General features: G+C 41.1%; 1 protein-coding gene across 1 annotated transcript; it reads right to left on the bottom strand.

The window, feature by feature from the left end:
- On the bottom strand, positions 1-27,292 carry PALB2 (partner and localizer of BRCA2). Its single transcript, XM_042972082.1, has 13 exons — positions 27,112-27,292; positions 24,673-24,732; positions 24,414-24,516; positions 21,193-22,650; positions 17,882-18,696; positions 17,450-17,521; positions 14,139-14,300; positions 12,481-12,566; positions 10,885-11,046; positions 9,265-9,381; positions 5,196-5,283; positions 2,473-2,621; positions 1-484 (listed from the first exon to the last, which is right to left on the bottom strand). The coding sequence occupies exons 1-13, from the start codon at positions 27,157-27,159 to the stop codon at positions 277-279; spliced, it is 3,528 nt and encodes a 1,175-aa protein (XP_042828016.1). The 5' UTR covers positions 27,160-27,292; the 3' UTR covers positions 1-276.
- Positions 27,293-27,355: the final 63 nt, after the last annotated feature.

Genomic DNA, 27,355 nt, shown 5'->3' with positions numbered 1-27,355 from the left:
TATCAAAATAAATATTTATTAATACTGAAGCTTTATGTACACCTTTAAAAGCAAATGTGCAGATGTGAAGAATTACAAAAATCAATCTAAGATCCTTTCTCCCAAAGTATAAATGAACATTCAAGATCAGTAGTGCCACTTACATTCAGAATTAAAAAAATGTGTCTTAATGGAATACAAGTAGTTATTTTAAATGTCATCCAGATATTCTTTACAGTTACAACTCTAAAAAGTACTAAGTGGTCAAAAAATCCAGAGCGCTGTGTTTTCATCTAATTAGTTGCGGTATACAAATATATTTCCATCTTTTTGTCCGGCCAACAAATGAGAATGTGTACCTGACCATTTAACGAAAGACCAATGTTGGTCAGAGATAGGTGGGAGGAGGGCAGTACAATGACCCAGAAGTAAGTCCCAGATGGCAATTGTTCCAGAAGTCAATACTGCCGCTGCAAAATGATCTTTCACATCACCTTCCAGGAACCTAATAGCAAGCAGAGAAGAAACAATTCAAATCATATATCAAAAGAGTTTTTCGAGTTAAGCCAAAGTCACGCTCCCCGAAGCAACAAGAACAGAAATACCTGGAAATGTGATGCCCATCTTTGAAATCCCAGGGCAGCTGGCAGGTGTGCTGTAGTTCCGGACACAACCGTGCGTCCGGGTCCCGGCTGTGTCTGATGTGTCCCGTGCCACCCGCACCCCAGCTCTCAGCAGCCTGCCTCCCACTCTTCAAGCGGGCCATGCTCCGACCACCTCAGTGTCTTGGCTCCTGCTGTTCCCTCTCCCGTGTGCTCACTTAGCAGGGCTGGGATTCTACCATCATGCAGGCACGTCGCCTCCCTAGAAAGGTCATCCCTCATCTCCCGTCTAGTGTAGGGCACACGTGTACTCTGCTCCCTATCATGTTATAGGTTTTATTTTCATAGCACTTTTCACTCATGAGATGATCCTGTTTCCATACTTGGTGGCTAGCTCTCCCACCAAGATGTGCACATTGTAAAACAGGAATCTGTCTGTCTTTTAGAGACGGGGGCGCTGCAGTCAGTTGCCTGGATCTGAATTCTAACAAAGTAAGAGCTCTGTGACCCTGGGCAAATTATTTAACTTCATCAGTATAATAGGAATATGATAGGAGTACAGCAAAGTACTTAATACACGTTAAGGGCTTAATATAAATTAGTTGTTATTCCTCACTGCCACGTCACCAGCATCTCGAAGAGTCAACCTTCAGTGAATGTTCTGAGTGAACCAAATGGTATTTTTTTTATCCCAGGCTCCCACCCAACTTTGTGTGATTGACTCCAGACACATCTGAAACTCCACAAAGTCTTCCTTGACAGTCTCTCCCTAACCCTCCACTGCCAGTTAAGGTGCTCCCTCCATCCTGTGTGCTCCCAAACACTACAAGCCTCATGGCATTTTGTGTGCTGAACATTAGTCTCTAGTTGCCTCCTATTTCCATGAGATTAGAAACAGTAGTGCCCTCTACGGAACTGGCACCAGATAGGTATCAAGGTTTGCTAAATAAATGAGTTTGAAGAGTGACGAAGGAAATGCTTGATTGAATAGTTCTCTTTATCCTAAATTTCTAGGCCAGCGACTACGGTTCTCTCCCCAAATCCAAAGAAACGAGTTCTATATGTAAGCACGTATTGCAGATGACAGTCCTGAGGTTCTTGGTGAGCTAAGAACGTTTGCAGAAATGCCACTTCTGGCTAAGGGCACAGGGAGAGAGACCATCTTTTAGAACACTGATGCAGCAAGCTTGGCACAAGATCCCCAAAAAACACAGAAACATACATTGCACCTACCAAGGTTCCTTATCCTTGTAAACTGTTAAAGCTAGACTTTGTGATCTTGATTTACTAAATCTGTTTTCTGTCTCTGCTGTGCATTTCAAACAATAATAAAAGTAATCTCTAGGAATGACCCTTCTGGATGTGGCTAGGGTGGCCTAACAACACCAACACTACTTTAGAGCTCTAGAGAGCTCACAGAACACCTGGGATACCAATAACGGTATCACTGATAAATAGATCTTCTCATCAGTCAGTAGATAAATATCAATTGCTTGCACGATGGAGACTCGTCAGATTTCAAAGTAAAAGAGGCCTTCCCAAAGTAATATTTAAAACTTTCTTAATTTAGGTTTTATGGAAAGGACATTTTTGTAGAGAATATTAATTACTTAATTTGCATTTGAAATGTTTTTGTTATGGGAAAAACAGGGTTTGAATACACATAAAATAACCTATCCAACCCCATAATGGTGGGGATAAGAATGTAGGGAACCTGGGATTTGACTGAGATCTACTAAACTTTACACTTCTTCCTACTTGACATTCTTACTATGGTCTGCAGTATTTCATGTTTACCATTCATCTAAGTGACACAAGAACATCTGGTTTTTTGTATTTGCACACGTGCCTTCCAAAATGTCATACTCAGTGAACAGCAGCACACACTTGCCTTCCAGCCTGCCCTTGGGGAAGACAGTAGAGCATCACACCCACACTCAGGGTTGTCTTAGGGTTAATCACAATCAGCTGAAACACCGGGCTTCCCAACGGCTCACTCTCTTTGGCACAAGGATGGCTCAGGACAACAAACAGGAGCCCCTAATTTAAAAGAGAAATGAATAACCAAATAAGTCAGCAAGAGTATGCTGGGAAAAAGAAAGGGTTGGCAGAGACAATACCAAAGAATTACAAGAATGATCAAAAGTCTCAAGTATCCAGGATTTAATCACTAAATCACTAGCTCATTTTTCTTTTCAGGCAAACTGTTGAGATGATCACTGAGCTGGCCTTCTGGCTTCTCTAGGACAGGGCTCAGTCAGTCTTGTAGGTGGGAACGTAGCTGATTCACCAATTTCCTCCATCTTAGACACTACTAATATCTCATACCATCCATCTGGAGAAACGTCGTCATAGGGAAAGAGGGCATAGAGACATGCAAACGGAGTCCTCAAACTACAGATATTCATTGGCAAGTTGGTTTTTGAAAATTCAGAACACATTTTCCCATAAAAATAACCTTGTAAGTGGTGACTCAATTTCTAGGCCAGTCTGCATTGCCGATTTACGCTTATAGAACAAGAGTGACAAAAAAAAAAAAGACACCATCACCTATGGTTGTTTCCATGGGAAAATGTGTTACAGACCTCTCCCGGTTTTAAAATTATATGATCTAATAATAACATGATTGTGTGTGGAGACATATATATCACACAGACATACACACACTCACGGTTGTATATGTATATGTTATACATTGAAAGTAATTCTCTTTGGAGGTAAAATGGAGAAAATTAATTATGAACCATCTTAGGATTAGTAACATTCATTTCTACTTTATACATTTTCTAGAATGACTGAATTTTTATAATAAAATGAATTACTTTTATAATTAGAAAATCTAGTCAAGAAAAGGCTAGGGGCGCCTGTGTGGCTCAGTCAGTTAAGCACCCGACTTTGGCTCAGGTTATGATCTCGTGGTTCGGTCCGTGAGTTTGAGCCCTGTGTCGGCTCTGTGCTGACAGCTCTGAGCCTGGAGTCTGGAGCTTTGGATTCTGTGTCTCCCCCTCTCTCTGCCCCTCCCCTACTCACACTCTGTCTCTCTCTTAAAAAATAAACATTTAAAAATTTTTTAAATAAAAAAAGAAAGAAAGAAAAAGTTCGATGTCATATACTTAACTAGGGGTTGGCAATTATGGCCCACAGGCCACATCTGGCTCACTGCTTATCTCTGTATGACCCACAAGCTAAGAATGATTTCTGCATTTTGAAATGGTTGAAAAAAAGAAGAAAAATATTTTATGATATATGAAAAATCATAGGAAATTCAAGTTCTGGAAGGTTTTAACATACAAAAAGTTTTACCTGGAACATGGCCACGCCCATGCGGTTTCATTTTATCTACGGCAGATTCTCTGCTACAGCGGTAGAGCAGAGCACTTACAAGAGAGACCATGTGGCCTGCCTGAAGGTATTTACCATCTGGTCTTACTAACACAAAAACTTTGCCGATTCCTGCACTAAATTATTAAGTTATTTCCAGAGGTTGGCTTCATGGAGTTTTATCTACTATCTGAAACATTTCTGTGTTAAATGCTTTAGTATCAAATAGGTATTAGTGTTGTAGTAACAAAGATACAAAGTTATTTCAATGCCTAGTAGGTAAATGTAATAATTTCAGAGATGAATTCAACCCTGTTATTTTAAGGATGTAAAAAGGTAGCCTCAAGATAATGTGACAGATTATATAAGATCACACATCTTCTGAGTTCAATTCCACAGACCCAGCCAGGCCAGGGAAAGTTACAACCCGTGTATTCCAAGCGTGTGGTATTAATGCGCACGGGGTTGCCACTGAGGCTGCGAAAATCAGTCTCCATACAAGTGTGAAGCCACCCGCTACCGCCTCTGTTGTGGCTCGATGGTGGGTACTTAAGGGTTACCTCTGACTCCTGGACAGCTGCCTGCAGCCTGTTCAGATGTCCAAACTAGACTGTAAGTCAAGTCTATTAACACAATGGCTGAGAAGCTGTTTTCGTTTCTATGTGAAAACACTAAAGCCTAAGGGAAAAACACATCTAGGACCATTTAACCATCCTCTCTCAGGGTATGTGTTCACATCATAAATCATTTATGGCAATGCAGTTGAGAGCCAAGTCTGGTAACAGGCATGGTATTTCTTAGTACAAACTCACAGCTAGAAATAAACGTTTGCTCTTAGGACATACAGCCAGAAAATTTAGCAAGCCGTCACATTATACCAATACTTATTTTCATCCATAGATTTCAAGAAAGAACTAGGGTGCCTGGGTGACTCAGTTGGTTAAGCATCTGACTTTGCTTCAGGCCATGATCTCATGGTTTATGGGTCCCAGCCCCACATCGGGCTCTGTGCTGACAGCTCAGAGCCTGGAGCCTGCTTCAGATTCTGTGTCTCCTTCTCTCTCTGCCCCTCCTCCACTCATGCTCTGGGTCTCTCTTTCTCTCAAAAATGAATAAACGTTAACAAAAATTAAAAAAATAAAAAAAGGACAAACACTGTTATCCAATTTTGAAAAAGATACACAACAGAGAGAGTCTGTTAATTACTTCTTACTAAGTTACTGCTCTTACTCAGTGAGACCAACAGCCACACACAAAGCAGACACAAAGTGGTCCCAACAGATCACTACTTACCATTTCAGAATAGGCTTTGTGACAGACTGAAGCTTGGTAGGAATCACCAATGTGCATCTTTTTCAGGAGCTGACCAGTTTTTAAATTCCTTAGACACCAAAAATAAATAAGCTGATAACATTCTTCTAGCAAACTGGTTTTCACATAATATCCTGTTATTTATCACAGCATACTTTAGGAGGTGACCAAGGGAGAAACTAAGGGACACAGTACCTTAGTTTTGTTTAATTACATGTGTGTAGTTACATTTGTTTAGTTACAGACTGAGCTACAAATAGGGACCAGAGGGTGACATTGCCAGTAGTTTAACTTGACAGTCCCGCCTGAGATTGAATCTGCTATGTCTCTAGGAATAAACCTCTCCGGACTGCATGAGGAAAGTTTTCCTTTATCTTATTTGACTGGGTATTGGAATTAGGCACATGGTATGGCTCCAGCATTATGATTTTGTCACATTTCTTATTATGCCTAAATTTTCCTTGGAAGACAATGGTCAGGAAACCAAATTTATTTAGATAGGAGACTACACCTAAAATAGATTTAGAATTCTGTTTCTATTACCGTGTTTATACTAGAACTAGACCAACGTAACAAAGAAAGATGGGAAGACTGAGGTGGGGTAAAAAATGGAAAAAGGAAGAGAGAAGAGGGTGAATATAAAGAAGAAACAGTCTGGGGTGCCTGGGTGGCTCAGTCGGTTGAGCGTCTGACTTCAGCTCAGGTCATGATCTCATGGTTCTTGAGTTTCAGCCGTGCACCGGGCTCGGTGACGACAGCTCAGAGCCTGGAGGCTGCTTCGGATTGTGTGTCTCCCTCTCTCTGTGCCACTCCCTGGCTTGTGCTGTGTCTCTCTCTCAAAAATAAACATAAAAAAATTTTAAAAAAAGAAAGAAAGAAGAAACACTTTGTTGGAACCACTTCTTAGCTTTACTAAGCATTTGTGACGTTGATAACTGCTCTGTCATGGAACTCTACTGATGAAAACCCTCAGCTGATTTCCCCTTAACCTAAACATAGAGTCCATAATCTTTTTCATAGTATCTATAATCCTCACGAATCCTGTGCTACGATCCTACATTACTGTTCCCTATCATGCATATTCCTGGCTCTGCACCTTTGTTCAAGCTATCCTCCCAATGACCTCCCCAATCCTGACCAATTCCCATCTCTGTTACCGACCAATGAATGCCCTTCCATTCTTTATGGCCTCGATTATGTCCTGCCTCCAGCTAGCGGCAGGAGTTCAACTTAGACTCTCTGACTTCTCCCTGCCTACACCAACCCACAGAAATCTCTTCTCCTCCACTTCCCTTCATTACTGTCCTTGTGCCTCATTTTTAATTTAATATAGACTGTAACAGGGTGTAATGTATTCATTCAACAAATATTTCTGAATCTTCTGTGGACCAGGTTCTGTGTATAAAAACAAAAGACGGAAATCTAAATGCTCATGTACATATGCAAGGTTTTCCTTGCCAGGGACACCAATGGGTTTATCCCCTATAGAGGTTAACATATGCTCTATATTTAGTAACTGCTCTTTCCTCAAGTCCCAAAGCACTCTGTCCAAATTTCTATCACTTTGACCTTGTCTGAATTGTACAGGAATTGTATGCTTTGAATTGTAAATTGAATTGTAAAGCAATCTTACTGACTAGATTTTAGAGGCTTCGGAACAAGGATTCATATCTACATCTCTCACAGCAAACAGTATATAAGTAGAGACTCAAATATCCATTAATGATTGAAAGATGGGTGCTCAGTTAATATAGCTTAACCAAAATTAAATATTTAAACCTTCAGCAAGCTTCAAAAAGGGCCACTTGAATCTTGAGTATAATATGAATCACTTTAGACATTTAATACATCAGGAGTTAAACAGGAAAGGTGACCAACAAAGTACATAGAGCCCAAAAGGTAAATGAGAACTTTTGATAGACAATATGATCCATACATCTTTGAGTAAGTAGCCTACACAAGGTGTTAAGACAGGCCCTGAGAAAGACAAAAGGTATGTACCCATCTTCAAGGACTTCCATAACACAAAGTAGCATACGCTAAGTTAAAAAACAGAGGCAATATTGATTGGGGTGCCTAGATGGCTCAGTTGGTTAAGCGTCCAACTCTTGGTTTCAGCTCAGGTCATGGTCTCACAGTTTGTGAGTTCAAGCTCTGCAATGGGCTCTGCACTGACAGCACGAAACCTGCTTGGGATTCTCTCTCTCTCTCTCTCTCTCTCTCTCTCTCTCTCTGACCCTCCCTCCACTTGTGTTCTTTCTCTCTCTCAAAATAAGTAAATAAATTAAAAAAAATTTAAGGGCAATATTTAAAAACTTAAAAAAAAAGGCAATATGAGTTCAGAGAGGGAAATGTCAATGAAAGTTGAGGTATTACAACAGAGCTCAAAGCAACTATGGGACTGAAGATACCCCTTAAACTTAGAACTTACACTTTGAATTTAAGTATAAAGGTCCCTCCTCAACCTCAAATTCTGTTGCAATCCATTATATATATAAAATGCTAAAAAAATTACTCTTAGGATGGGAAGAAAACAGGGAGCTGAGGAGTATGGACTAGCTGGAGAGAAATTTTTGTACCAAGGCATTGGGGAAATGGAAGCTGAAGAAAAGCAAACATTGTGGGGAGGGGAGGGCTGGGAGGAAGAATGTTAATACAGTAAGAGTATGAAAGAAGATCTGGAGGTAGGATATTGATTGATGACAAGGAGACCGATTGCTAGATTATATTAATAGTTCAAGAACCAAATAATGAAGGTCCAGACTATTGAAATACCAGCAAGAACAGAAAAGACAACTTTGGTAAGGAATATTGTCCCCAAATTAGACCTCCATACACAAACACTGAGCTAATGCCAGAAGTGGAAACCTGCTGCTCTAGACAGTAGGGCCATCTGAAAACACAGTCTCCTGGCAGATTAGGACATGGTCATATTTCAGAGGCCCCCAGGTGGGGAGGGGACAAAGATTCTCTTAAGGACCATGCTCTCCTGGCTTATTCCTAGAGAGTTAGGGTTGGACAGGGCAGAACCAGTTAAAGGAGAGGGCTTCTGAGGGGAAAAAAAAAAAAAATTAATTTATTGTCTTAATACAAACTAACCTTGAAAGTACCTTTGGCTGGGTAAGGTTCTCCCCAGGGTAAGGAAAGAGAAGTGGCTGGGGACTCCTTGACTCTGGTTTCCCTATCACAAATTTGTTAACCTGGTTCCTCTAATCAGATATATTTTATAATTTTGGATTGTAGACAGTATGAATGACACATCACATAAACTCTGGATTCTGTTAGATTCCTCTAAAGAATATTGATCCCCCCCCCCCCCCCAAACAGTTAACTTGGCTTACCCAAAATTCCAAATGCTGGAAACCCAATTCAGTTCTTTTTGCCTTACCTGGGCTGCTTCAAGTCTGACCTGTACACATGTAGTTTAAAGGCTAGCCAGATTACCAGGTAAAGATTATAGCTCAGAATTTGAGGCTCATTCTTCAGCTCTCTCTTTATGGGGATTTCTCTTCCTCACTTGCTAGCTGCTGTGGTCACCCTGAACTCTGTCCTTTGGTTCTTTAAGTCAGGGCCAGAAGGTTTTCTCGCAGGCTTTTAGTCCCCCATGTGCAGACTAGGGCTTGCCCTCTGGCTAAAAGCTGTAGGAACAGGAACTTGCCTACTATTTCCTATTCACCACTCTCCAGTATCTTTCTTCTTTTTCTCATTCCCCAGTGCCTTCAGATAGTTGTTCTTTATACTTTGTGCAGAGTTTATAGTTATCTGAGGTAAAAAGAGTTGGTTTGATAAAAGCCATCAACCAGAAGGAGGAACAACTGTACATTTTTGACAATGGTAAAATTTCATTTACTTTGAAATAGTCTACTCGGACTGATCTTTTTTCCGAATGTCTGAATTAATATGATGTTCTTGTTGAGACAAGTATATGTCATCTGACAGGAAAAAACAAACACAATCATACTTACAGAGTCTCTAATCTTAACAACCCCATGAAATTGGAGGTATACCCTCCTATAAGAGAAGAAACTGAGGCCCTCAAGAGAAAGCTTACCAAATAACAATGTTGTTCATTACAGTGGTCCCAAGCAGAGCTTCCTGCACCCCTTGCACCTCAGCAAAAGTTAGTACAGTCTCTTCAGGGGACATCAAAAATTGTTTTTCTTTGCTTCTGCATTTAAAACAGTATTAAAAATTAGCACTTTGTACCAAAGCAGTTTCTAAACAGCTCTTCTACATATTGCTGAGCTATCCATAACATGCACTAATCTGATACCAGAAAAAATTTCAACTAGAAAATGTGTATTCAAAACTTTCTACAATAAACATACACTACTTTTATATTCTCTACCTGGATATATTTGCAAGCACCTCAAATTCATCATATCCAAATTTAAACTTGCCAGGGGGGCCTGGGTGTCTAACTGACCCAGTAAAGCATCTTGTCCAACTCTTTATTTCGGCTCAGGTCATGCTCTCGGCTCAGGTCATGATCTCATGGTCATGAGATCGAACCCTGCATGGAGCTCCAAGCTGGGCATGGGGCCTGCTTAAGATTCTCTCTTTTCCTCTCCCTCTGCCCCTCCCCTGGACATATGCACTCTCTTTCTCTCTCAAAAAGACAAAACAAAACAAAAAACTTGCCACCTCTCTCTTTAAACATTGTGTTTCTTTCTGCATTCCCATCTAAGTGAATTGTACCACTGTCTACCCAGGTGACAAATGTAGAAACCTGGATGTTACCCTTGTCTCCTCCCCCTCTATCTACTCAATCACTAAGCCCTAATGATTTTAGTCTCCTCTTTCTCAAATCTGTCTGCTTCTTCTCATGTCCACTAATACTTTGCTAATTTAAGCAAGCAATTATTTGTCTCTTGCCAAGATTACTACAGGTCATGAATAAATAAGACAAGAAGGTCCATGACCTCTGTTATTACGAAACACAGGTAAATAATCACAATAAAGCATAACAGACACAGAGGATGTTATGAATTGCATTTGAAATATGCTGAATCTGAAATACCCACAAGATGTCTAATAAATAGGCACACAGATCTAAAGGCTGGGTTCAGAGCTAGAAATATACATTTATAAGTGGTCAGCACCTAAACAGTAATTTAAGGACTGGAAACCAAGTGCAGAACAAGAAAAGGGTCTAGGATCTGGAGGCACATGTGAAATCTGAGGGGCACATGGAGATTTCAAAGACTGAAGAAAGAATAAACTATGTTTGCTGAGCCTCTCCACTCCACTGGCTTCCTCCCTGCTACATCCAGCTTCCTCCTCTCTAAACCACTTCCATGAAACAGCCTAGTGTTGAGGCAGACCCTGCCATACGATACCTGCAGCCCAGAAAAACAAGAGGCTAGTGATCTGAGCTTCTCTGAAAGCCTGTGATAAAAGCATTCTTTAATAATGAAAATCAACTTGGGGCGCCTGGGTGGCTCAGTCGGTTGAGCGGCCGACTTCGGCTCAGGTCATGATCTTGCGGTCCGTGAGTTCGAGCCCCGCGTCGGGCTCTGTGCGGACAGCTCAGAGCCTGGAGCCTGTTTCAGATTCTGTGTCTCCCTCTCTCTGACCCTTCCCTGTTCATGCTCTGTCTCTCTCTGTCTCAAAAATAAATCATTAAAAAAAATAAAAAAAATAAAAAAATAATGAAAATCAACCATCTTACCTTCCGTCTTCTGCAAATGTCATGATTTCTACTCGTTGGTCACAAAGGGTCCCACTGCTACTGACTAGCCTCCTCTCTGTCAGGCCAAGCACAGCTTTTATATTTCCAGAACTCAGTAGCACTTGCTTTTCACATCCACCATCAGAGGAACAAAGTAATGACCTAAACCAAGTATAAAAGAAAATTGGAGAAGAGTAAGCCTTTTTTTTTTTTTATTTTCAAATATTTACTTTTGAGGGGGTGCCTGGGTGGCTCAGTGGGTTAAGCATCTGACTTCGGCTCAGGTCATGAACTCACGGTTCATGAGTTTGAGCCCCACATCGGGCTCTGTGCTGACAGCTCAGAGCCTGGAGTCTGCTTTGGAATCTGTGACTCCCTCTCTCTCTCTGCCCCTCCCCTGCTCTCACTCTGTCTCCCTAAAAATAAATAAACACTAAAAAATTTTTTTAAATTATTTATTTTTTTTTTTAGCATATGTGCTGCCAAAGTGAGCACTTTTTAATTTATTTTTCAGAAAGAGAGTGTGTGTGCACACAGAGAAGGGGCAGAGAAAGAGGGAGACCAATAATCCAAGCAGTCTCTGTCCACACTGCCAGCAAAGTGCCCAATGCAGGACTCGAACCCAAAAACTGTGAGATCATGACCCAAGCCAAAAATCAAGAGTCAGACGCTTAACCAACTGAGCTACCCAGGCACCTCTAGGAATTAGCCTTTAATATGAAAGGACTAGGGGCGCCTGTGTGGCTCAGTCAGTTAAGCATCCGACTTTGGCTCAGGTCATGGTCTCGCGGTTTGTGGGTTTGAGCCCCGCATCAGGCTCTGTGCTGACAGCTCAGAGCCTGGAGCCTGCTCCAGATTCTGTGTCTCCTCCTCTCTCTGCCCCTCCCATGTTCATGCTCTATCTCTCACTGTCTCTCAATAATAAATAAACGTTAAAAAAAAAAAACCTTTATTTATTTATTTTAATGTTTATTTATTTATTTTTGAGAGAAAGCATGCAAGGAAGGGGCAGAGAGAGAGGGAGATGAAGAATCCCAAGCAGGCTCTGTGCTGTGACTGCAGAGCCCGGTGCAGGGCTCAAACCCACAAACTGTGAGATCATGACCTGAGCCGAGATCAAGAGTCAGACGGACACTTAACTGAATGAACCACCCAGGTGCCCCTAAGGTTCAATTTGTTTTTTTAATTTTTAAATGTTTATTTATTTTTGTGTGTGAGAGAGAGAGACAGATTGCAAGTGGGGGAGGGGCAGAGAGAGACTGAGACACAGAATCTGAAGCAGGCTCCAGGCTCTGAGCTGTCAGCACAGAGACCGACACGAGGCTCGAACTCACGAACCGTGAGATCATGACCTGGGCCGAGCTCAGACGCTTAACCAACTGAGCCACCCAGGCACCCCTCCTAAGGTCCAATTTTAAACGGAAACTTGAGTCAGGGATATAATTCTATCACTAGGTTTTTTTTGAAACAAATAGTTCTTGGATCTAAATTTAGATTCTTTCAAGATTCAAGCCTAGGTTATAACTTGTACTCAAAACAAGCTGACAGAGACAAAGATGAGGGAAAGAAAAAAATTGCTCCTTGAGAGTTACATACCTGATTTCCCTGATTTCCAAATTTCCCAAAGCCACGCACACGAGGTTACAAACATCAGGCACTGGAACTATCTGTAACACTGGAACCTAGATAAAACAAAAATAGCCAAAAATTGAATTTGGTTGTTTCATTTTTTTTTAACAATATAGTTTATTATTTAAAAAATTTTTTAAATTTACTTTTGAGAGACAGAGTGTGAGCAGGGGAGAAGTAGAGAGAGAGGGAGACACAGAATCTGAAACAGGCTCCAGGCTCTGAGCTGTCAGCACAGATTCCAACATGGGGCTCGAACTCATGAACCACAAGATCATGATCTGAGCCAAAGTCAGACACTTAACCGACTGAGCCACCCAGGTGCCCCTGGTTGTTTAATTTTTAATTAATCTAAATTTTCCAAAATCTGTCACATTCCCTTCTATTCTCACTGTACCAGGATAGTTTCAAACACTGAACAAAAGTTTAGCAAACACCTCTTTTTATAAGCTGCAAATCCAAATAAGTTATAGGCAAAACCATGTATATAGCAGCACTTACTTAATGAAATCTACAGTTCTAGTAATAAAGGAAAATTTAAATAAATTCTGGCAGAAGTGGACAAAGGGAACATCATGCAGTCATTTAAAATAAGTTTATTCACGTAAATAAATATTTATTGACCACCACTATACAAAGCACAGTGCTAAAAGCTATGGATATACCAAAGAACAAGAATGAAATTTGCTAAGAGTAGATCATAAACGTTCTCACCAAAAACAAACAAACAAACAAACAAACAAAAACTATGTGAGCTGATGCATGTTAATGAACTCGATTGTTGTGGGAGTGCTTTCTATATATGATATATCAAATCATCACAGTGTACACCTTAAATATATTACAATTTTGTCAATATTACTTCAGTAAAGGTGGAGAAATAAATAAAACTCAAAATAAAGTATGAAGAATATGTAGAGGGGCGCCTGGGTGGCTCAGGTCATGATCTCACAGTTTATGAGTTCAAGCTCCCGCTTCGGGCCCTGTGCTAACAGCTGAGCCTGGAGCCTGCTTCAGACTCTGTGTCTCCCTCTCTCTCTGGAGCCCCCAACTTGTACTCCGTCTCTCTCTAAAATAAATAACCATTACAACTTTTTTAAAATTAAAATTAAAAAAAAAAAAGAATTATGTAAAAATAAGGAAAAATTTTTGTATAAGTGAGAAAAGGCAAATTTAAAAATTTTAAGCACATTAGGACTGCAAGCACGTAAGATACATATGAAGGTGGACAAAGACTAGAAGAAAATATATTAAGAAAGGAAGCAAGAAAAATGTTTTGATGAGGGGTAAGGAATACAAGTATCAGCAAATTTAGAAGTCAGAAAAGACACGAAATTCTAAGCTTCTCCAATATATCTAGTATAAAAATCCATTTCCCGAAAAACAGGCGATAAAGCAAACCAGAGCACAACATTAACTGTAGAATCCAGATGGTAGGCATATGGGTACTCACTGTACAACTTGTCTCTATGTTTGACAATCTGCATAATGAAATGTTGGAAAAAATTACTGATCCCTCTGTTCTGCCTTACATGGTTGTAGGTCCCATTCTTGGTAAGCTGCCCATCTATATTACCACGTAAATAATTGCAAAGACCTCTCCCAGCTCTAAGATTCTGACTTACCTCTGTAAAGTGCCAGGAATAAAGTTTTTCCCACTGCCAAGTATCTAGAGGTTTCCAAAGAGAAACTACGTATTCACAGGCAGTTATGATACATGGCTCTTTGAAACCGGCTATTTCCCACCACATGGCACTCACGTCCACGGAACAGGAACCAGAAGGATTCTGAAATAAATAGCAACAACACTTATGTTAAAGGGATACTTGGGGGTCTGTTTTTGTTTGTTTGTTTTTATGTTTATTTATTTTTGAGAGACAAAGAGAGACAGAGCATAGCGGGGGAGGGGCAGAGAGAAAGAGAGACACAGAATCTGAAGCAGGCTCCAGGCTCTGAACTGTCAGCACACAGCCTGATGTAGGGCTCGAACTCACAAGCGGTGAGATCATGACCTGAGCCAAAGTTGGATGCTCAACCGACTGAGCCTCTGAGGCGCCCCACTTGGGGTCTGTTTTATGAATAGAATATGAATATAGAATATGAATATGAAAAGTGCTGGGTTCCAAGGATTAAATGAAATACTAAGTAAATGTAATTAAAGTTTTATACAGGTCAAAGCTGGCTTAGTTGGTGGAGCAAGTGACCCCCGATTTTGGGGTTGTGAGTTTGAGCCCCACATTGGGTGGAGAGATTACTTAAAAATAAAATCTTAGGGGGCACATGCATGGCTCAGTTGGTTAAGCACCCAACTTTGGCTCAGGTCATGATCTCACGGCTCATGAGTTCAAGCCCTACATCGGGCTCTGTGTTGACAATTCGGAGCCTAGAGCCTGCTTCGGATTCTGTGTCTCCTTCTTTCTCTGCCCCTCCCCTTTTTGCGTGCGCGCTCTCTCTTTCTCAAAAATAAACATTAAAAAATTTATAAAAATAAAATCTTTAAAAAAATTTTTTTTAATGTTTATTTATTTTTGAGAGAGAGAGAGAGAGAGAGAGAGAGAGAAAGAAAGAGCGCCAGCAAGGGAGGGGAGAGAGAGAGGGAGACAGAATCCGAAGCAGGCTCCAGGCTCTGAGCTGTCAGCACAGAGCCTGACGTGGGGCTCGAAACCACGAACTGTGAGATCATGACTTGAGCCAAAGTCAGACGCTTAGCCAACTGAGTCACCCAGGAGCCCCCAAAATAAATAAAATCTTAAAAGGAAAGAAAGAAAGAAAGAAAGCAAGCTTTGTGAGTCTTATGTAACTAAAAAAAATTGCCCCCACACACTTATATCATGATGGATCTAAAAATGTGTAGCTCCAGAATGGAACAGATTCAGATTTAATCACAAAACATGGCCCATAAGAACTTGCCCATTTGGAAATGAAACATCCTGATGAACCACCCACGGGTTGAAGAGGGAATAAAAATGAAACAACATGGGGGTTAAGGGCACCAACTTCCCGCGTAGTCAAAAATCTGCATATAACTTTTGATTTCCCCAAAACTTAACTACATTAATAGCCTACTATTGGAAGGAAGCATTACTGATAATGGAAACAGTCAATCAACACATATTCATGTGTTATATGTATTATGTCCTGTATATAATAAAGTATAGAGAAAAGAAAACGCTATTAAGAAAATCATAAGATGGGGCGCCTGGGTGGCTTAGTCGGTTAGGCGTCTGACTCTTGATTTTGGCTCAGGCCATGATCTCATGAGGTTGAGCCTCACGTCAGGCTCTGTGCTGGCAATGCAGAGCCTGCTTAGGATTCTCTCTCTCTTCCTCTCTCTGCCCCTCCCCCACCTGTGCTTTTCTCTTTTTCTCTGTCTCTCAAAATAAACTTAAAATAAAAAAAATCATAAGGAAGAGAATATACATTACAATTCTGTAAAAGAATTCTAATGTGTTTACTGAAAAAAGATCTGCATGTAAGTGGGCTTTTGCAGTTCAAACCCATGTTGTTCAAGAGTCCACTGTATTTCCACATGAGCAAGGAGAGCACTGTGTATCCAAACACACAGAGCATGGCAAAGTGGTATTTCCAAAAGAAATTTACAATCATAAAGGCATTTATCAGAAAAGAAGAAAAATAAAAATAAAGAAAACAGCTCAAAAAGGTAGTGAAACAACAATGAAAGTAAGCACAATGAAAAAGAAAAGAATTATTAAGGATAAAAACAGAAACAAATGAAATAGGAAACAAAAAAACTAATTAACAATCAATACAACCAAAAGCGTTGTAGACCAACAGAATGGAAAATCTCTTAAGTTTGATGCAGGAAAAAAAGTACTTTAGAAAATGGGGAATCGGGAGAGAGGTTTAACTGAATATACACAGACAAGAAAACTACTAGAATAATAAATAACTTTTTACCTACAAATTAGAAAATACAAATGAAATGGTTGATTCTTTAAGAAACCAAGTTATTAAAATGGACTCAAGAATAACTTTGAAATGACTATTACTATGTATCTTTTATACCAAAGGAATCTGGAGCTCAGAGGGTAAATAATTTGCCCCAGGTCACACACTAGTAGTTGGCAGAAAGAGTTTATGTGGGTTTGAATCTCTTTCTTTTACACCAGTTGTTCTCAACTGGGGGGAATTTCACAAACTTTCCCTGGTGGGTATCTAGCCATACCTGCAGACATTTTTGGTTATCATAACTCGGGATGGGGGTGCTAGTGGCTCTATAGATAAGGCAGGGCAGGGCTGCTGCTAAATGTCCTACGATGCACAGGACTGCCCCTGCAATAAAGAATTATCCAGCCCCAAATGTCCAGATTGCTCAGATTGAGAAACCCTGCTGTGTATCATGCTATTTCAAGCACTACATACAAAGAGTTAACTAGGACACAGGTCCAATCCACTTCTCTGGATTTACTAACATATCATTAACAGAATATTGTAACTTACATTTCTCAGAGTTAGACACACACACACACACACACACACACACACACACACACACACACAGCATATGAAAGATTAACCATTCATTATAATCTGGAACCACTACCTATTTTCTCATAAATCACAACTGATCCTTCTAGAAACTACAGCATTTGGAAAGGAGGATCATGAATGACTCTCTCTGTCAAGATGCCTGATTTACATTTAGACACAAAGTTGAGTTAGCTTAAGTTGTTCTTGGCAACAGCTTGACATATAAACTTCTTCTGGAGAAGATCTCAAGATATAAATACAGCTAAGTATTGTGAAAAACAAAGAGTTTACAGGTTTTTTCTGAATCTGTTTCGCCAAGTTCGTTTAACAGTGCTAAATTAAGAATGTGAAGATACAGATCAAATTCATCCTAATTTTCCTATGAATTCATTAAATTTTTTACATGTAAGACACACGACACACCAAAAGGGAATGGTCTTCTGACCTTTAACTTCGAAACCAATTGTAGGTGGCCTGGGATTAAGCCATTACAAGCAGGAAGGTCTCCTACTTCAGTCTGTGAAAATAAAAGTCACACTGTTAATCTATGCTTTATAGATGCCGTCTGCCCACCCTGCTCCTTCATCGTGTCTACTCAATATGTGTTATTTCCTCTGATAACAGCAGCAAAGCCCTATATGCAAATGCTTCCTTGATGACAAAGGGAATAGGATCCCCCATATTTAAAAACACATTTTATATTAACCTTAAATTTTCCCCAACTGAACTTAATGGTTACAGTGAAATCATAACAAAGAAGCACATTCATCCATTCCTAAACACTGAGGAGCCAATGTGTAAGAAAGTCATGCTGCCCATATTCGCTAAGATCTTTCATTCCATCATAGAAAAATCTTACCATGGAAGTGGACCGTACCTGCTCAGTGGACTGTTTCCATGACTCCACGTGCAGATTTCCACACAGCTGATTTTCTTCGGAAGTGACTGACTCAGTGGGAAGAAGTTTTGCTTGGGAACCAGAATCATTGCCACAGGAAGGCTGTCCTTCCCGACCTGACACAACCGGGCTGCCATCTGATTTTGAGGGGCTGGCCCAACTGTCGCCTTGCTTCCGATCACAGTCTTTCAAGTGAGGAAGCTGGGGTACAGAGCAAGTTGATCCAACCACCTCCGTGGACACTCTTTCACAGCGTGCTTGGGAGCCGAAAGCTGGAGTAGTGCCTAGGATGGGGAAGGCGGGCGAACACACATCTGCCATCAGTCTGTCATTATCCTCAGGGGTGACGGTATTGAAAGGAGTGAAAAGTACTATGGATGAAGAAAGGCCCTTCTTCTGAGGCTGGCTTGTTGGGTTTGGTGTTTTAGGTTGTGCTTTTCCTGGGAGAACAAGAATTTCCTCTTCCAAGTCCTCCATTTCAATATCAATTTGTGTAGGTGTCATTTCTTCCAAAATAACACAGTTTCCCTCCTTAAGGAGCTTATCCCCATACATTTTTGATACAAAAGGCTCCACTGATTTTTCTGATTGGGACTTCAGTTTCTTAAGCTTAAGAGGTCCAAAGTCTTCATCAGGTAACTGAAAATCTGTGGTTTTGAGAACAGAGGACAGTTGCTTTAAACTTAGCATCTCATCCTTAGGAAATGAAGCCCTGAATGCAGCAGAATCCAAAGCCAAATAAGCATTATTTCTGGAAGAAAGGGAGTCCTCTTTTTGACGATCATCTTTCTTCCCTAAAATAGAAAGGAACAGCGGTAACAGCAAACATCCAATACCCAACCAAAAGTGAGCTTCTGAACTCCAAGACAGTGCAAAATGCTCGTTCTCTTCCCACCCATGACTCTGAAACCTATGAGCAGGTTCAAGAATCAGCCACAGGTTGGTGGTTAACTAGCAGTTCTCTTTTTGTAGCATCAAAAACAGCATGGTGCTGATGACACTAGCTGGAAGAAGACCAGGGTCTAGTCCCTGCTCTGCCACTGATCTGCCATGATCTTAGGCAAGTCAATTCACTTCATTTTCCCTTGTCTCTCATACGGGAACTGGACTAAGAATCTCTTCAGTCCTTTCTGTTCTAAAACTATGATTCCAACAGACTACCAGAACACAGTCTACAAAACGCTGGCCCTTCTCACTGAAGGAAACGTAAGTCTCCCTTTCAAGCAGAGTAATTTACTATTAAAAAAAATGTTTACCTATTTTTGAGAAAGAGACAGAGTGCCACCAGGGAGGGGCAGAGAGACAGAGAGGGAGACACAGAATCTGAAGTAGGCTCCAGGCTCTGAGTTGTCAGCACAGACCCTGATGGGGGTCTTGAACCCATGAACCGCGATATCATAACCTGAAGTCAGATGCTTAACCCACTGAGCCATCCAAGCACCCCAATAATTTACTACACTTAAAGCAGCTGGAATTCTATACCATGCAACATGTAGACCCAGTTGGCCCAACCACCTCTGCAGACACTTTTTCAGAGCATGTTTGGGAGCCAAAGGCTGGAGTAGTGCCTGGGATGGGGAAAGCTGTCTCCACCAACTTATAAATGAATAAACTGTGGCACATACTTAGGGAATATTATTCAGCCATAAAAAAGGACGAAGTATAGATACATGCTGTGATGTGGATGAATCTCAAAAATCAGCTAAGTGAAAGCAGCCAGACACAAAAAAGTCACATAGTGTATAATTCCTTTAATATGAAATATCCAAAACAAGTAAACTCACAGAGAGAGAATATAGAGTGGTGGTTGCCAGGCACTAGGGTGGAAAGGAAATAGAGAGCAACTGCTTAATGGGCATGAGGTGTCCTTCTGGAGTGATGAACATGTTTTGGAACTAGGTAGGGGGCATGGTGGCACAAGAATGTACTAAATGCCAGTACATCGTTCACTTGATTCAAAATGGTCCATTTTATGTTAAGATCACCTCAAGAAAAAAAAATTAATGTTTATTTTTTACTTTAGAGAGAGAAAGACAGAGAGAGAGGACAAGTGGGGGAGGGTCAGAGAGAGGAGACACAGAATCTGAAACAGGCTCCAGGCTCTGAGCTGTCAGCACAGAGCCCGATGCGGGGCTCAAACCCACAAACCATGAGATCATGACCTGAGCCAAAGTCGGATGCTTAACCGATTGAACCACCCAGGCACCCTGAGAAAAAAATGTTTAATGTAGCAGCAGGTTACTAAATCCACAGCAGAGTATTTCAAAGTATACAAAAAGATGTTTCTAGATTATTACTAGATTGCCCTACTTTCTGATTGCTTTGTATTCTTGTTGGCTTAAAGAGGACAATAAAAAAGTCATAATGATTACAGGTTTTTAACTAATTAAAAATAAATTAAGTATTTAATTAATTATAGCTCATAGACCAAAACCTGTGTCCAATGATATAGAGCAGTTGGCTGCCTGTTTTTGTAAATGAAGTTTTACTGGAACACATTATATACTGTCTGTGGCTACTCTGCCACTATACTTGACTAGCTATAACCGAGCACAAAGACAAATACTATTTGGCCCTTTACAGAAAGTTTGCTGATGTCTACTATAGAACCAGAGTGAATTATCTAGTTGTTTTGCTCAGTGTATCATATGTGATTAATTCCTGAGGAAATGAATAAAAAAGTGTAAATTATGTCACTTGTTGTTCTCCAATATTTTGTATCCCACAGATCTCCACAGACGCTATATTTGATATTTTACCCAAAAAAAGTTGGTTGGATGTATTGCATTTTATTACTCAGTCATCCCTAAGAAAGTTTGTCAAAGGACTCCTACTCGGACACACATTTCATTTCACCTCAAAAACACTTTCTCTGTAGGTTATACAACTTCCCTCTAGGGATAAAGATTGTGTTGTACCTGAACAGATACTAATTTTAGATGAAAATCTCATACATTTTCCTTTTCCATGTCAACTTTTCAATCACATTAGTGAATTCTGGCATCACAGAGCCAGGTCTGAATCCCAGCTCTGTAATTTTAATGAATTAAAGCCACTTTCATGAATTAAAGTCACTTTAATCTCCTTGTGCCTTAAGTTTCCTCGTCTGTAAACCGAGGGTAAAAACAGACTCTGCCTCATGTAGGGTTGCTGTGATGATGCAAGGAGTTAGTGTTTGCACAACATTTAGAAAATACCAGGGACACAATTAAGTGTTGGCTATCATCATCATCATCATCATCATCATCATCATCAACTGCACTTAGATTTACCTTTAATTCTCTTCTTACCATGAATAATTGCCTTTCCATTCTGCTCTTTGTTCAAGGCAACTTCTTCCTTGGATCTATTAACACCTGATGTGCCAAAAGTTGGCAAAAGGAGTTCACCATCATCTAATACAGGGGTGCAGATTGACTTTGTTTTTCTTCCGTGTCTCCTACCAGATGGCTGGATAACTGCCTTCCTGGAAAGGTTATCTTTAGGGGGCCCAAGGGGAGAGTTGACTTCAGTTGAAGAGGGACGTTTCTGAGGACTTCCTGAGTTTGGTTGTCTTGTGCATGTGTCAGAGGTCCTAATTCCACTCTGGTCAGTTTCTTCACTGGGAAGGTTTAAATTTTTAGTTGCCTCCTTACTTTTATTTTTATACCCTTTCTTTGTGACACCCAAATGATTTTGAATTACAACTTCCAGGGCTACTTTTCTCTGGTAACTTGACATGCTTCGTGTTGTTCTAACATAATATTCTGCGGGAAATGGAAGGCCTTCGAGCATTGTGCAAGAATGTGTTTGATTTTCTGCAGAAGCAGGAGAGATTACTTCTGGGCTAAGACTCTTAGATTGACTTACAACCTCTTTTTCCTGAGGACTTTCATTTCTATCATCAAGAGTGTTATGGGGAGATTTTAAACACTCCTCTGTGTGATTCTGTCCTTTTAAATTTTGGTTTCCATTTGCTGATAAGTTATTGTAAGCGAATTCATTCACAGAGCACAAATTATCTGTCTCTAAGTCAGGACTTCTAGGCAGCTGGCCACTTGCACTTACAGCTTTATTTACCTCTGGGCTATCTGTAGAGACAGTCATTTTTTGGTCTTGTGCCTCCAGGTTTACAGGTGAAGCAGGGATAATGTTTTTTAAACCATGAGTAATGAGTTCACAGTCGCCTTTAGGAGGCTTATGTTCAAGGTGCTGACCACTACTGTTATTTGATGGAGTAAATGAAGCAAGTGTAGACACTGTGGGGAAATGATTTCCTCTTACGAGTGCATCAACAACTCTTTGTGGTTTGGTAGTTGGTGGAGTTAATACACCCCTTACGTTAGTTTCTGTCACTGGTGCTGGAGAATCCAGAATGTCACACGTAGAATTTGAAAGGTAAGTTCTTCCAGTTACAGGTGTTCTAGGATTCTCTCTATTTTCTTCCAGTTCCTTTAGTCTTTTTCCAGAGAGTATGAGTGAATCCGTGTCAAAGAAAGATTCTCTCGCCTGTGAAGTAAATGTTCTCTGCTGCTGCTTTCTTCTCTTTGGCAACTTACTCTGCCTTTTCTCACCACTAGGACCACTGACCTGGTAGGGAAAATGTTCTTGGATATCACTTTGTATATGTAATCTTTCCACGGGGCCATGTCCAAGGTTGAAGGACTCAGGCTCAATGTCAAGTGTGATAGGTGTCTTTTCTCCAGTTTCTTCATCCAGATGGGTGCTGATTTGTAATGTCTCACAAGGAGATACTTTATTTTTAGATTCTGAGGAGAAAAAATATATAATTAATATTTTTCTTATTAATTAAAAAAATTTTTTTTGAAGTTAATTTATTTTGAGAGACAGAGAGAGCGAACGAAGGAGGAGCAGAGAGAGAGGGGGAGAGAGGGAATCCCAAGCAGGCTCTGCACTGCCAATGCAGAGCCCGACACGGGGCTTGAGCTCATGAGCCATGAGATCATGACCTGAGCCAAAGTCAGATGCTTAACCAACTGAGCCACCCAGGTGCCCCAAGTGATTTTAATACCACCTTTCTATTTCAATAGCCCCCAATTTTATGATTATAAATTACCTATTAACATGAGTAATGACCATTGTTTTTTTAGAATACTTCTAGCTAGATTTTTTTCCTCTGTACATACAGAAGTGCTTAATCAAAAAAAAAACAACTTTCCAATATTTACACAATAAATATAATTTCTAAAAGTTGAAAGGGGAAAAGATCAACTAAACAATTCAACCAAAAAAAAAAAAAAACAGTTCATTGATTACAGATGGGAGAAAATTTATGAAATATGCATCTGATAAGCATCTAATAGCTAGAATATATTAAGAACAGTTATAATTGAACAAAAAGACATATAACCTAATTAAAATATTGGCAAAGGACTTGAGTAGATACTTCTCTGAAGAAAACATACAAATGGCCAACAAGCCATAAGGTGTTCCATATCATTAGTCACTAGGAAGCACAAATCCAAACCACCATGAGATACCACTTCACACCCACCAGGATGGTTATAATTTTAAAAACAGAAAATGGGGGCGCCTGGGTGGCTCAGTTGGTTAGGTGTCCGACTTCGGCTCAGGTCATGATCTCACAGTTCGTGGGTTTGAGCCTCGCGTCGGGCTCTGTGCTGACAGCTCAGAGCCTGGAGCCTGTTTCAGATTCTGTGTCTCCCTCTTTCTCTCTCCTCCCCCGCTCATGCTCTGTCTCTCTCTTCTCAAAAATAAATAAACGTTAAAAAATTAAAAAAAAAAAAAAACAAAAACAGAAAATGACAAATGGTGGTGAGGATGTGTAGAAACAGGAATCCTTGTGCATCATGGTGGGAATGTTAAATGGTACTGATGTTGTAGAAAAGAGTTTGGCAATTTCTCAAAAAGTTAAACAGAGAATTACCATATGACCCCACAATTCCGTTCCTAAGTGTGTACCCAGAAGAACTGAAAAAATACATCTATATAAACACTTGCAGATGAATGTTCATAGCAGCATAATAGCCAAAATTCATAACAAGCAGAAAGTAGAAACAACCCATATATCCACCAACTGATGAATGGATACATGAATCATGGCACATCATCTATCCAATGGAATAGGACTCAGCTGCACAAAGGAGTGAAGTGCTGACGCATGCTTGGATGTGTGTATGCAGGCATGACGGCTGGAAACATCACGCTAAGTGGAAGAAGTCAATCACAAAAGGTCACACAGTGTATGCCTCCATTCACATGAAATGCCCAGAATAGGTAAATCCACAGAGAAAGTAGGTTAGTGGTTGCCAGGGGTTACGGGTAGGATGGCTACAAGGCTTCTTTTGGGGATGGTGAAAACATGCTGGAATTAGATGGTGATGAGGGTTGCATAGTCTTGTGAGTACACAAAGAACCAGTGAATTATACATACTCTTTAAAAAGAGTCTATGGCTAGTCTTTATCTTTTGGCTGTGAGAAAAAGAACCACAACCAAATATACCCGGAAAATGAATAATAAAGCAAGCATAAGTAAACGGGCTAGCTTCACCTGAGTGGTTTAGCTGTGGTGAAATGTCCTGCTGGAACAAGCAATCATGTTCTTCTGCTGCTTTCTTAACAGAATTCTTAACCTTCTCAGCTCTTTGGGCACGCTAGAGAAAACAAAAACAGCTTTTTTTTGTTCCGTTCCAAAAACGGAACAAATTTAAGACAAAGAAGGTTTATCTTAAAGCTTTATTATTAGGAAGAATTGTTTGTATGTAGTTCATACTGTGATACCTCAATTTGAGAGAATAAGATTCACTTACCTGGAGGCGGGCCAGCGTCTTGCTGTATTCCCTTTTCAAGAATGCTAACTTTTCCTTCAACTGGAAGAAGAAGAAAAACAGGAAACAATGCTGAGCAGGTGGAAAGAAAGAGTCAGAGAGAAGGGACACAGTGTCTATCAGACCCGAGTGTGCAGGGCTTAGTAGGTCCCTCAGCAGCAGACGGCGGAGGAGTAGCAGGCACCCACACTACTTTCACTTCTCACAAAGCACCAAGCTTTCCAGCGTCTTAGCACCTTTACATAAACTGTTCCCACCACCTGAAGCATTTCCTCCCCAACTCATTTTGCTAAGTCCTTCTGATTCCTCAAGCCTCAACTTAATTTTACTTTCCTTGGGTAGACTTCTAGGTCCTTCCCGAAATCAAGGTTAGACATGCCACCTCTCTGCTGTGCTTCCTTTATCACAGTACTTATTATATCCACTATGCTGTCTGTTTACTTCTGTTCCCCCTTCTCACTGTGAGATCCCTGGCAGCAGGAGCTGGCATCCTCAGACACTCAATCAACAAATGCATCTCTTGTCAGGTATAAACACCGTGTGTCAGTTATTGTTTCAGGCGCTAAAGATAGAGTGGTCAAGCTTAGGCAGAGTGAGGGATGCATATAATTAACAAAAAAACGCATACACAGATAAGATGATATCACATGGTAATCAGTACCCAGATCAACAGGGAGATGTGAGAGTGCCTGATCTACTTTTTTTTTTTTTTAATGTTTTTTATTTATTTTTGAGACAGAGAGAGACAAAGCATGAACAGGGGAGGGGCAGAGAGAGAGGGAGACACAGAATCCGAAGCAGGCTCCAGGCTCTGAGCTATCAGCACAGAGCCCGACGCGGGGCTCAAACCCACGAACCGTGAGATCATGACCCGAGCTGAAGCTGGACGCTTAACTGACTGAGCCACCCAGGCGCCTCTGCCTGATCTACTTTAGGTAGCGTGGCCAGAGAGGCATTTCTGAGGACTACCATTTGAGCCCAAACCTGAAGGAGGAAGGAGCTGGCTTTAAGAAGATCCAAGAAAGGGGCATGTGTGTAGTTCAGTCAGTTAAGCATGACTCTTGATCTTGGCTCAGGTCATCATCTCACAGTTCGTGAGTTCCAGCCCCGCGTCGGGCTCTGCACTGACAGTGTGGATGGAACCTGCTTGGAGTTCTTTCTTCCTCTCTCTCTGCCCCTACCCCACTCCTGCGCTCTCTCTCTCTCCCTCTCAAAATAAATAAATTAAAAAAAAAAAAAAAAAGAAGAAGATCTAAGGGAAAGCAATTCACCCAAGATCACAGTTTATAAATGGTATGATCCAAAACCATACAGTTGAGTTCTAGAATCTGTGCTCTTTTTTTAAGTTTATTTATTTATTTTGAGAGAGACAGAGAAAGAGCAAGAACGGGGAAGGGCAGAGAGAGAGAGGGAGAGAAAGAGAATCCCAAGCAGGCCCCGTGCTTCATCACAGAGCTGGAGGCAGGGCTTGAATCCACAAACCATTAGATGATGACCTGAGCGGAAACCAAGAGTCCAACACTTAACCAATTGAGCCACCCAGGCATCCCTAGGATCTGTGCTCTTAACCTCTGTGCTAGACTGCTTCTCACAGGGTCCTCTTTATCACCAACCTTACCATCATCTGAGAATTATTTTGTTGACTTGGAAATGACCTATCTCACTCCCCACGGGAAGGTAAACTAAGAAGACTGATGAGTTAATATGAAGAGTTTAGCACAAAGCCTCAAACAGCCAGCACAAGATACATTGAAGTTAACATCATCAGCACTAGCACAAGATGGCATGAATAAGGACGGTCGGTCAGAGCATCTACAGTAGAAGCAAAATCTGGAAACAACCTCAAAGTCTCTCAGCAGAGTAATGTCTAAAGACAAGAATGCACTTCCGTTAATACGTAACACTACACAGAAGCCAGATTAACATGTATCGACATGGATGAAACACGGATAAGTAAAAAGGACGTTGTAGAACCATTCAGATCATACCATTTACGAACAAAAAGATACACATCACTTTTTGGTGGCCAGGGAATAAATCACACCCCTCCAATCCCCCCACCTCCGTCCATTGCACACACGAAAAGATCCGAAGCACCGGCTGTTCAGAGATTTCCCTAAGGGAGTGGGTGGGAGAAGCGAAGGGTGAGAAAGAGTGTGGGAGTGAAGAGGATGTCAAAGGGGACTTTGGCTTTATCCAGTTTTACATTTCGTACGTATTTAGGCATTGCTGCTGTAAGAAAATTTGTTCTTTAAATGCCACCACGTGAGCTCAGCATTCTTCCATCCATACGTTCACCCCCGCTGCGTCCAGAGGTCAGAGATCACTGCCTACCCGGGACGGCAGAGGAAACAAACACACGCCTAAAGCCTGCGCAAGGGGTCAGAGTTCCGACTCAGCCCTTCCCTCACACCCCGGCACCTTTTCCTTTTCCTCATAGCTGAGAGGTTTCCCGGGAGGCTCTTCCATCGGGCCGCGGCCGAACGGAAGGAACAGCCGTCGCCGGCCCCGGGCCTGCAGACACGAGGATGCCGGCTGGCCTTGGGCCCCGGAGGCACCCGGGAAGGAAACTCTGCGCCCGGGATCTTCCCCAGGGCGCTACCGGGTGGCACATGCGGACTTGGCGCGCCGTCACCCACAGCCAATTACATCCACCGCTTAGCCT

This window comes from Panthera tigris, chromosome E3 (genome assembly GCF_018350195.1).
Source record: "Panthera tigris isolate Pti1 chromosome E3, P.tigris_Pti1_mat1.1, whole genome shotgun sequence".
Taxonomy (NCBI): domain Eukaryota; kingdom Metazoa; phylum Chordata; class Mammalia; order Carnivora; family Felidae; genus Panthera; species Panthera tigris.
This window is presented reverse-complemented; position numbering and strand designations above follow the sequence as displayed.